This window comes from Paramormyrops kingsleyae, chromosome 12, assembly GCF_048594095.1.
Source record: "Paramormyrops kingsleyae isolate MSU_618 chromosome 12, PKINGS_0.4, whole genome shotgun sequence".
Lineage (NCBI taxonomy): Eukaryota > Metazoa > Chordata > Actinopteri > Osteoglossiformes > Mormyridae > Paramormyrops > Paramormyrops kingsleyae.
In genome coordinates this window covers 18247022-18259337 of record NC_132808.1, presented here as the reverse complement: position 1 = coordinate 18259337, position 12316 = coordinate 18247022, and the positions used below count along the sequence as shown (strand labels likewise).

The window sequence follows — 12316 nt, the reverse complement described above, 5'->3', positions numbered from 1 at the left end:
CTGGAAGCCGTTGCCCTGTGAAATGTACTGGAGCAGTTGTTAGCGGCTGGCGCATGGCAGTGAGGGGAGAGGGTGGTGAAGCGGAATCCTCTGGAGGTCTGGCCTGGGGGCGAGGTCCTGTACTCCTCTATGTCTTAAGGCAGAATCCATTCCCTGACCGACTATCAGAGATGTTCCTATGGCAAAGTCTTTCGATTCTGAAGTTTGCTCATGTTATATATGTTCCGCTTGCCCACAGTTTCAGAAAAGACACCACTGCCAATATGGTTCAAAAGTTTACAGGACAGGGCAAAAATGGGACTGGTTGATGGGGTTGAGTATGTGTTAACTAGCACTTTCTTACATTAATTGTCCTTTTGTTCAATTACTTGAGGGAAAATGCAAAAAAAAAAAAATGACAGTACAAGTGCATATTCTCTGTATGCTAAATAACCGCACTTTCCCGTGATAAAAGTGATGATTCGACTTGCTGGTGAAGATTTATTGTTTTACGTTACAAATGATGAATCATGGTTTTGATCCACAAAGCAAATTAAACGTGGTGAATTGAATGTAATAGTTTCTTTTCTGCAGTTATTTTCACAGCTTTCCAATATTAGAATTTTTTTTTTAAAACACAACCAGGTCAGCAAATGCAAAATCCGTGAAAAGCAAATCTACAAGTGGCAGAATTCAGCGAGAGGCAGTTCTTCGTTTTGGGTTTGCTCTGAAGGCCCTTTGATCTACTAATCTGAAGTGAGGATTTCTGTAACATGTAGGGTCACACAGAGAAAAATTCTAAAAAAAAAATATATACACTATATAGGGAAGAGTATGTGGACACCAGTTTGTCCAACATCTTATTCTGAAACCAAGGGTATCTGTATGAAGCTGGGCCTCCCTTTGTTCCTGTAATAGCCTTTGCTCTTCTGGGAAGGTTTTCCATTACATGTTGGAATATTGCAGGTGGGTTTTGTGGCCACTCAGGTCGGTATTGATGTGGGTGATCAGCTCCCATTCTGTGTGTTTCTGCTGCAACCACTTTGCAGGTGGATTCCCCCTCTTCACAGTCACTTGTGGTTGACCACGGCATCTCTGACAGGGGTAGAAATTTGGTGAACTGACTTGCTGGAAAGATGGACACATTCAAGGGCACCAAGATAAACGCCAATCGCATTTTTTTTTAAGACCCTGCCCCCATTCTGCCGCCGGTGTCTTCGTTTCTGGAGATTGCATAGCTGTGCGCTTAATTATGCACCGGTGTCAGGAATGGTGGTGGCTTAATTTGCTCGGTCCTTTAATTCATAGGCATGTCCACATACTTTTGGGCATATGGTGTAACTTTATATAAAACTGTGAGTCAAAGAGTTAAAAACAAAATACACTGGACCAGGGGTGATTCTAAAATTTGATCCTGAGGGAGACTCAGCCTCCTGAAATACAATAAAGTTTGTCAAGCGGCATGCATGGGACAAATCACAAAATGGTTTTAGAAAAAAATATTATTCAGGAAGTTAGGTAGTATGTAGAACCTACTTATGTATTAGGTACTTATGTATAATAAATAATAAATAATTTTTGCTGTTCCCATTAAACTCCTATCCTAATGACCACAATGTGCCGTTTGAGTTTTACCATTTAGACATTCAAAGTGCTCAGTTCTTTTTTTTAAAATTATTTTAATTTTATTATTCCCCACTAGCATATGTCCGAATATCTGAGAAATGTTGGCATGGCAGCAAGAGCTCAGTCATTTGCAATCTATTAAATTTTCCCTATGATATGTTTGATCATCCTGAAGGTTCAGCCCTTACTGTGCACAGTAGGTACTCTGCTGCTGAAAGGATGCTGGTTCACGCCCCGGCAAAGGACATTCTGAACTCGCCTTGATGTTGCTGTGAAAACATCCACCTGGACAAAGGAGCATAAGAAAAAAAAAAATTAAAAAAACATGAAATTGTCTATGTGGAGAAGAAAGATAAGTGGGCTTAGCATCAAGAGCTCCATAAATGCCGCGGAATCCCGGAATGATTCAGGGGGCCGGGAGATGAACAGGCACCCTGGAACATGCTGGCAGAGATTATATGTTACATACATGGAGGGCAAGGCTTTCCAGCCTCATCCCTGCTTAGTGATGAAATACCTCTAACAATAACAACAAGCAGATAGGTAGAACATCCAGTCCAGGTTGTGTTCTGCTCTGTGCTGGCTCCAAAATCACCATTACCCTGCTTAGGATGAAGTTGTGGGAGTTTTAATTACACAAAAATGTTCTGAGGGCAGAAGGAAAAATGATTGGGTCAGAGAAACTAGTGACTAGAGGAGGCGGGACCAAGACATCTGATTGGTAGGTCCCTCCTCCTCTAGTTGCTTGGACCCACCTTCTCTACAATCTAATCTAATCATTTTCCTTCTGCCCTCAGAACATTTTTCTGTAAGTAAAACTCGCATGAGCATAGGGTGAGGGGTTTTGGAAAACAGATAGATTCCTAGAGTGAAATCTGAAATAACAACAACAGGCTACATGTATAAGACTTAGTGGTTAATGAAAAATATGCATGGAGATAATTGCTAACAGAATTGTGGAGATTTGTACTTGAGAATTAAGCCTAGTCAAAGAAACTAGATAAACTATGTTATTGTGGTGTTTCAAATCTATATTGTAAGATTTTGCTAGCTAATTTCTGGAGCATGTAACTGAGAAATTGTTTCAAAAGTCAGCACAATATAACTAGTATTATTGCATTTATGGTATTTAACGGTTCTATTGAAATCACACAGTGAAGCAATTGTTCTAGTTTAATCACCATTTCATTGCTCATTAACACCTAAGTTAATGTAGCATTTTATTATAACACAAATACTTTCCTTCACTGAGCTGCATCTTAGTCAAAAACATAAAGGCTTGTGAGTAAAATGGAGGAAGACTGATTACTGCTGATATGCCTTTTGAATCAGCATTGCAAGGGTACAAGGAATTATCTGAAAGGCTGGCGTTAATGTGCTAAACTGGTTGATGATCCTTTTAGACGTTCTTCATAGATGATATCTTTTCACTGTATGTGGTAGATTTTATACATTTTCAATAACAGTGATCCAGTGAGGTTTGTAGTGGAACCTTGGGCGGCGTACACCCTGGGCAGGATGCCAGTGCACCACGGCATCTTCACACCAAGGTCATCGTCGAGGCATTGTTTCCCAGAACTGCGTGCTGGTGGACTGTGCTGGAAACCCACACAGAGGAGAATGTGCAACAATGTCGCAATTTACAGTAAATGACCTGAGGTGGGATTCGATCTATAACCCTGACTCACCTCCTCTCACTGCTCCATTTATGTATATATTATGCTTAGAACACGTACTTGACTGAAGGTCCACTCTCCATCGCATTCCCCCGAGAGCCCAGCGACTTCAGCGTAGCGGGTGAATGTGAACGGGGTCCGGCACTGTGTCTCTCTGCAGTGCATCATTCACATCAAAGCCAAAGGCCTGTCTGGCTGCATTCCCTCATGTGGGGTTTGTCCGGGGTAATGGGGAGCCACAGTCCAAATCACAAATGTGCCCTATTTTACTGGATTGGAGGCAGGCGGTGTGGTGTTTGAGCAGTTCAGCGTATATCTAAAAGGGTTCTGGTCTGAATCACAGAAAGGCAATTGCTATTCAGCAGCACTGATCGCCTTCAATAACTTCATAAAAATACACTGTGTAATAATATCATTGTTATACCCAATGTACAGCACTTGCCTCTACACTATGCTTGCATTTTGGTATAGCGGCGGTCCAGTAAATTTCCACTCTGGTACAGACTCCCTTAAAAAACTACAGGAATCGAATAAATAGAGGGGCATAGGCTGCCATGTTTTCTAGGACTATATGTCCTCCAGATCTTCCTCCCACTGTTAAGGTGATGCCAACATTGACTTATCAGCACGAGAGCTGTCAACTTGTTGCACACTTACCCTCAAGGTAAAGTTCATTCAATGGTTTTCATTAGATGGGTCTGAGTATATCCTCTCTTCATGACTGGGAGAGAATTTTTCAGATGTTTTTCTTTTTTTTCCATGGGTATTGGTTTTCAGTCTTGTTATTGCATCTTTCTGCTTTTCAGCAACAGTTACCTTTTATCTTCTAAAACCAACATATTGAGGGATTTTCAAAAACATAAAGTAACAACAAAATTGACTGCAAAGTGCTTTTTTGTATTCAGTACTTTCTATTGAGATTTCTTTTGTTATTATTGGAGTTTTGAATTATTCCTTTTCATTTCTTCAGATTTGACCGTATTAATATTCTTCCAAGGCTGTTCAAAGCGTGGGTCCTATGGAGGCTCAGTGGGTCGTACCAGTGCCTCACATCTCTGGCGTTGGTGGTTTGAATCCCCTCTTTGCTCTTTGTGTGTGGTAGTTGTCTGTTCTTCCAGTTTGTGGGCTTCCTCCCACAATCCACTGACATGCAGTTAGTAGGATTTGTTTCCATAGTTCCTCCTGTGTTGCTATATTTGCCATCTTGTTTATTTAGATGTACAAGTAATGTTTTGCTATGTGTCACAGAAAATAAATAACCACGCGGAGCCCAGACGCCGGTTTTGTGTCTCTTAGGTCAGCCGTGCAACTTCACATGAATCTGGTCTTTCGCTGAGGTCGCTTTGAAGTCGGGTTGAACTGCCAAACTTTGCTTAAGTTATTCTGAAAAAAAAGTACATAGGGAAGCTCGGAAAAGATCAAGAAAAAAAAGTGAAAGTTCTGTTTGAAATTGCATTAAACATGTTAAATCAGATTACTAAAGCTATACAAAGCTGGGACTGAATGGAAAACTTTTATATATCGAAAGAAAGTAGATACAGCCTGTTAGTGAGCCGGGCGGCATGTTTCATGCCTGTCTGCTGCTGCTTCTCATTGCTCAGGTGCCATATCCACGGCCCGCATTTCCACCGCACTGCCACAGAGCATCACTGCCACCTAGTATCAACTTCACTCTAAATGAATAAAACTGGTTATTTCTCTTGGTATGTGTAATTTGCCTCTTTGGCATTAATAATTTAGGCTGGCAGGTTTTTTTTTTCTCAAGTATCTCAAGGTACCCTTTGCCCATGCTAATGAGTGAATTACTCAGTTATAAAAATACCCTTTGGTACTATTTAAACCATTTACATAGTTATTTCCTATACAGGTAAGGAGGATTCAATGAAAAATATCACGACTAAAGATCACGACTAAATTCTAATGCATGAATGAAGTAATAAAGCTAATATTTTTTAATCCTTTTCCTAAACTGTGCTTTTATTTTTTACCCCCGCAGCTGCCTTTTGCCAAACCCTGAATGCCACCCTGCAGAGCGTTCCCGCCCTCCGGTACGTGTGGAAGACCTTCCGGCCGCTGCTGCAGGGCAAGCTGGTCTACAGCCCGGACACGCCGGTGACGCGGCTCCTGGTGGAGGAGGTACAGAGCCGCGCGAGAGGAGCGGCGCCAGAGGCGGCGCGAGCGCCACGCAGACGCGTTGTCGGGTGATTGCGGGCTCGCGGGCAGCGCCGCTGTAATGACCCGCCCCCGCCCCCCAGCTCCGCCAGAAGTCATCCATGTGTGAAGACTTTATAAATCACCACTGCTGTGTATCTTTACCAGAGATAGTTCCTCGCAAGCGGCGTCTCTTGTACACTTGTCGTATTTCACCCTTGCTGTGGCGAGCTGGCTATGCCCATTTTCGGGGGGCTATGAGAGTATTTGTAAGCGTTGACCTTTCGTGTTTATGTACATCATTTCTGTAGCTTAAATTATTTACGGAAATTGAAAAGTTAATATCACAAAATATGCCCAATAATACAATAGGTAAGACTTTACTTGACGGGGCGCAAATAGTTAATAACTCAGTTACTACTTAAGTATAAATCATGAGCAAATCATGAACACATATACAAACGCTTCCCGGGTTATGATGGCCCGTGTTATATTTTGGCTTTACGACTGGTAGATGTTATTATCTTTCAGTGCATATTTAAATATTACATTAATATTGAATTTACATTCAATATTTACATGATATCCAACACTTTATTATAAAATAGTTTTTGTGTTGATGATTTTGTCCAACTGTAAGCTAAGGTAAGTATTCTAAGTGTTTAAGGTAGGCTAGGCTAGGCTATGGTGTAATGTATTAAAATACATTTTCGGTTTATCGGAATAAAACCCCATCGTAACCCAGGAAGAGGCTGTAGTCGCTACTTGAGATAAAATAATTCACTGCTATTGTAACAAATATAGAGATCAGTATGTAACTAAGACTTAGTTTGTGGTTAATTAACACATAAGAAATAGTATAATGTTATATTATTTGTGCCCCATTGAGTAAAGTGTCACCATATAATCTATAATTTGTGGTCAAAGAAATTAGTGGTATCACATATCTACATGCGTTAAACTTGCGCTAAAACCTCTGCATGGCTTGGAATCATCACAAATGGACTACATGTACAATTTGTGATAATAGTAGCATTTAGCATCTGTCATTCCTTCACCTGAGACTTCCTCTGTTACGTGTGTTCGTTCGAACACCTGATGACCATGCTTTTGTTGGACCACCTTTTGTTAGAACAATTGCTGGGCAGCCACTGATAACTACCACTCACACCCCACCACTGCGAATAAAAGTAATTTTGGCCGCGGATTGTCAGAAGCACATCTTGTGGCGCATACCAAGTACCTTCAGGAGTGGTGGAAATGTCAAGCGGGCTCATAAATATTCATACCCCCACTTTTTTGGGAGGGAGGAGACAAATGACAAATCATGTGGGTGCTAAATAAGAGATGCGAATTCCTGAAATCATTCCAAGATGAAACCTGTACTCTTAAGTATAAGATTTTCTTACAATTTCTTGTTTAATTATGAACAAGCTAACCCAATACATCCAAGCTCAAGTTCAAGTGAAAGGATGAGAAATAATTAAAAAAAAACAAAAGAATGAAGGATACTCAGTTCTAACTATTCAGTGCTACCTGTGTGAAGCTTCAGAACCTGTCACACGAATCATTTTAAAGCATGCACTTTTCAGAACATGACCTAAAAATATTTGTGCCTTATGTATAGCGAGAGTAGGGAGAAAAATCAAGAGGCACCAGACTTTGTTGTCAGATAAGAGTGGTTTGTGTATCATATGGTGAAACTTCAGGAAATGTGGTCTCAAAACCATCAAGGGGCAATAGTGTATCTCAAAGTTGGGACGTGAATGTCATTGTTTACAACAAACACTGCTGGGTTAACCTTAGTTTAGGTTCTTTATGACAATGGGTGACAGAACACCGTGTGACTTCAGTTTTAAGGCTCATACAATCCTGATGATTTCTGGGATACTGAATGATCCAATGCCCTTTGCACAGTTGTATACCCCAATGTGATTCGCATTTTAAAGTTGGTGTGGCATTTAGGATTTCATATACTCTGATGTCCAACTGAAATCTAGTTTGTAGTTCTTTGTAAAAAGCGAAAAATGTCCTGTTAACTGTCAACAAAACAAAATACTCGGTCTCTGTATCCTGCATGTCATTGTGAATAGAGCTGAAAGACTGTGATTAGTAGTTTCAGGTAAAAGTATTGAACACATTTAATCTTCTTTAACCAGACCTTTACCTCAAGTGCTGTGACACATCAACTACAGCAAATATCTTCTTGATTGAATTAGTTTGTAATAAGCAGCAATAGATAAAAATGTGTATTCCCAGACTGAATTAATCATCATAATTTTGTTCCTTTACTCCCACACTACAATACTGCAGTCACTAATAGGCTGTTTGGTAACAGATACGGTATGCTGATCAATTTTATAGTAATCTAGCTAAAGGTACCCATGGATACAGTGTGCATTTGACCTTCAAGCTTGTCATAACTAAAATAATATTTTTGATTTTTCTTGCCTTTTTAGGCCAACGGAACTTTCAAAGCGCTGGGCATGTTGAAAGAGCTGAGCGACGCCTGGGAGGCGCAGGGACCAAAGATCTGGGATTTCATGCAGGACAGCCGGCAGATGAACTCCCTGCGGGTAAAAGCCCATCGGCTTGGGGGATGAGCCGACGTGTCGATGCGGTCATTAATGTTTAGCTCTAACCGTAACACCATTACATGAAGCTGCAGTACATGCTCATACTCAATAATCATCAATAAAATATCATAATTTATATATAATTGTAATATATATACACATACACATAGACAAACACACAAAGTACTGTGCAAATGACTTAGGCAATCAAAAAAAATCTTTAAAGCTATTTATCTGACCAGTAAGTGTCCCCTTGCTCAGAAAAAACCCTACTTAAATCTTATGCAAATTCACCAAAATCTAGCAAGGATGGATGCCTAGAAGAACACCACTTCAGTTTCGGAACCCCTTCTCAGGGGACACACTTCATCATCAGCACAATTAAATCAGTAATGTAATTAATTAATGTAAATAACTGAAGTATTGATTAGCCAGACATGGTGTACTAGCAGTAAAGTAAAAAAAAAAACATAGGTGCATAGACGGTGCATAGATGGTTGTTGCAAATGCTGAATGAGTGAATTACTCAGTTATAAAAATACCCTTTAGTTCTATTTAAACCATTTACATAGTTATTTCCTATACTGGTAAGAAGGATTCAATGCAAAATATCACAACTAAAGATCACGACTAAATTCTAATGCATCAATAAAGTAATAAAGCTAATATTTTTTAATCCTCTTCCTAAAGTGTGCTTTAAGCCCCCCCCCCCCGACTTTAGAAGTCAAGTTTTGGAATAGCTAAGCGGAATCATTTTGACAGACATAATATCATAGTCTTAGACCGACATGATGATCATTTACACATCACTTTCTTTGACTGACTTCTGCACAGTGCTGTGTGTGTGTGTGTGTATATATATGTATATACACACACACACACATTTCCCCAAATATATGTTAAAACTATATTGGGGCCTATGGATTTAATGATGTGTGTGCCATGGAATCAGTTATCCAATAAGGGAATATGCTTTATAGAGAGACTAAACTGTAGTTGGTACTTTAACACAAGTGGAACTGAACAGAATTGCATGTTGTAGGTGTTTAATGTTGGAAGGCTGTGTCTAATTACCAGCAGTGGCTTTTACAATGATGTACAGCAAACAGCTATAATTACTGTTATACATGCAGAATCGGTTCACTGAAGACTGATGCCTTGCATCTATAATTTACTTGTCTTCGAGCTCTGTGCAGGTACCTCCACGCTTTTGTGGATGCGGTACCTTCCGAAATGCTGCCTGAATTGGGTGTAAGGAAGAACTTCTGGTTTTTCACTCTGCTGCACTCTCACATGTATGGGAGGCGTGTTGGTGCAGTGAAGAAGTCATTACTACTAAAGACTAGAATGTTTCTCTCCAGGAGTCAGGAAGGGGGTGTGTCAGGGTAAAGAGAGGGCATGCTTATCCTTGGCAAAACTCTGCCTGCTGGCACTTGTGATTGGCTGACAGACACCCATCGGTGTATCCTGAGAGCTGGCCTGGCCTGGCCTATCACAGAAACCAGCCTTTACCCTGGCAACCATGGTAACTTCCCATCAGAACACGGGTGGCAGGTGGCATAGTATAGATAGATCGCACAAGTTCTTTTTGTGTCCTTCGGCTACCTGTAAAACATCCGGTATGAACAACCAGACCCACTTCAGGTGGACGTAATATTTTTAAAGAAGCTACAGCCGGCTGACACTCAAGGTTTCAGCCGGATGTGACGCGGCGTTCACCTAGTTGGAAATGTGTGCAGTTCCGATATCATCCCTCTGCGTTGTGTTCGTGTTCACCTCAGCTCCTGCCGCAAGGGAGCGGCACATTGCGAAATGTCATTTGGACTGACGTGTCTTGTTGGTTAAGTTTTAATAGGTCATGTAGATTAGAACAGATGCTCTGGAAAATTAATTTAGCGGCTGTCAGTAAGAGTTTGTGGTCAGTGACTACAGACAATGCATTGTAGCAACTGTGCCTTATAATTCCTCTTTTCCATTCATAGTAATGTAATGGTTAGTAATGTTCTCAATTATTTATATATGTGCCTACAGTTTATCCAGCTGCTTGTGTGTGTTTATACCATGAGTTGACTTATCTGCTTAAAATATGGCCGTCTGGGTCACTGAAGTGTTACAATATGCTACAGGGGCTTTAGTGTTGTTTTACAAAATGTTTCCTCAGACATTTTGTCCTATGAATAAAATATTCTAGGAGGACAGTTTTTTTTTATTTATTGTTTAGGGCTATTTACCACTCTCAGATTTGGTTAAGCCTCCTTGCACATAGGTACACGCCATTATTTCCCGTGCAAACAGCAGCATTTAGCAGAGTCTTCTTTCTGGGAACTTATGTTCAATGAATGAATCAAGCCACTTTCATGGGGGGGGGTAGCCAGTCATGTTTGTCAAGGCTGACCTATTTGCAGCCACATAGCAGCATCATGGAGTCATGTGGCTTAAGGACGACCTGTGTGACAGCCTCAGAGGGCTGGATGCTCCAGGGTTCCATATGACCCCATCAAGTTTTAAAGTAACTCTATAAAGTGGACTTTTTCCTATGGTGCTTAACCTTTTTGTACTCCTTTTCCCTGTTCTTTGTATTAATTACAATTTATTAGAGCGTAAACTTCCTTATCTTTTGAAATTTTAATTGTGAGCCCTTTTATAAGAGAAAATGGTAATACTTTACTTAAAGCTCATCTATAATGCACTATACATACCTTCATAATGCATTATAATGGTCAGTATAAGAATTAAAGCATTACAGTATCTTCTACTGACAGTCATAAGGCTTTATAGAGCTGATTATAATACTTCATACGCTCTAATGAAGTTTTCATCTATAACGCACTATACAGTATATATCTTCATAATGCATTATAACGGTCGGTATAAGAATTAAGGAGGCTTTATACTGCATTTTAAGGTATCTATAGTGCATTATAGATGAGAGCTACATAAAGCATTTATAATGCATTATAAATATGACTGTAATGTTTTATGCTTTTTCATAAATATTTGGTAACGCTTTAAATTAACTGCACCTTCATTTTGCCTTTATAATGCATTCGCAGAATAACTTAAATATACATTAATAATGATAATAATGATAATAACAAACATTGTATAATTGTATAATGTTTGTTAATAATATATATTAAAGCTGATCAAGTATGTTAGGAAATTAAGGTATCCTGCTGCTTATAAATAAATGTTCTTTGAAAGCATTATAAACATGCACTGAATGTTCTGTGAATGCATAGTGAAAGCATTATGAAGGGGCAGTTAATATAAACCATTGCCAGATATTTATAGCCGTGTTCAAAATGCTTTATGGATGCATCATAATGTGTTAGGGGTGTGTTCATAGATTCTTATGGAAATGGCAGAAAGTGTTACCGAGAAAATAAATGCGCAGTGATAGCAAAGATTTTTTTTATGATGATGAAAGTAATGGTAGGTCCCTGCAGGAGCCGAGGACATTCATTCATTTTTCCAGTTCCTTAATAGAGATATGATAGGGTTCTGTTCCCTTTTTCCCTGACTACCAGAACATATCCCCGACCCAATACTCAATCTCCTTTGTAGCTCTTTCTGCGCTCTATGCTGCTTACGGCAAATCTTACTGCTTTATAGACCAGAATACCTTTATCGTCATTATACAGGTTGCAAGTAAAATGAAATTCCCCTTTCACATACCCCATCTTGCTCTCCTATGAGACATACATACCTATTTACAAGTAATAGTGAACTTTTGGGCCAGAGTGCAGGTCAGCTACTTTTCTGGTGCCCCTGGAGCTTTTGGGGTTAAGTGCCTTTTTTAAAGGCCCTTCAGTGATATGATGACTCTGTTTGAACTGGCAACCTTCCAGTCAGGGGCAAAAGCTCATACACGCCACTCCATGTAACCTCAGCTGATGCAAAGCAACGTGAGTGTTTGGGCCATATCACCTCATCCATACCCATCAAACCAAAAGAGCTGGCAACCCAGCTAACCGCTCATTTGCTGTGGCTGTGAGCTTCTTGAATGGCTTCTGGTGAAACATCCAGGTGTGTAAGGCCTAAGACGCTTCGGATGAAAGGGTCTGCTGAACGACGAGTCGTTTTTACAATAAAAGCAATTCCACAGTCCAGTGGCCCTGCTGGTCAGAAGCCAGTCTGCTGCCAGGGACCTTTTGGGGAACCAGTTATTGACATACTATTGATTTCAAGCTGGAAATAAAACGAGCTGAAATGACAGAGGACATTTTAACAGTTTCCCCGCGAAAGAGTAACCGGGATCAATATCCCTCAAACAATTATTATGCCTCAAATTATCACAGCAAGAGA

At 40.1% G+C, this 12316-nt stretch overlaps 1 protein-coding gene and 1 long non-coding RNA gene across 2 annotated transcripts in view; one reads left to right on the top strand and one right to left on the bottom strand.

Annotated features, from left to right (window-relative positions):
- LOC111842617 (phospholipid-transporting ATPase ABCA1-like) overlaps positions 1–12316 on the top strand; it is a 163064-nt gene that overhangs the window by 25585 nt on the left and 125163 nt on the right. The window contains exons 10-11 of the mRNA XM_023809414.2: positions 5278–5417; positions 7892–8008. Coding sequence (XP_023665182.2) covers positions 5278–5417; positions 7892–8008 — 257 coding nt within the window. The remainder of the gene's footprint in view (positions 1–5277; positions 5418–7891; positions 8009–12316) is intronic.
- Positions 548–4181, bottom strand: LOC111842622 (uncharacterized). Its single transcript, XR_002837960.2, has 3 exons — positions 3939–4181; positions 1794–1890; positions 548–1074 (listed from the first exon to the last, which is right to left on the bottom strand). It is a non-coding gene; the product is annotated as an uncharacterized lncRNA (long non-coding RNA).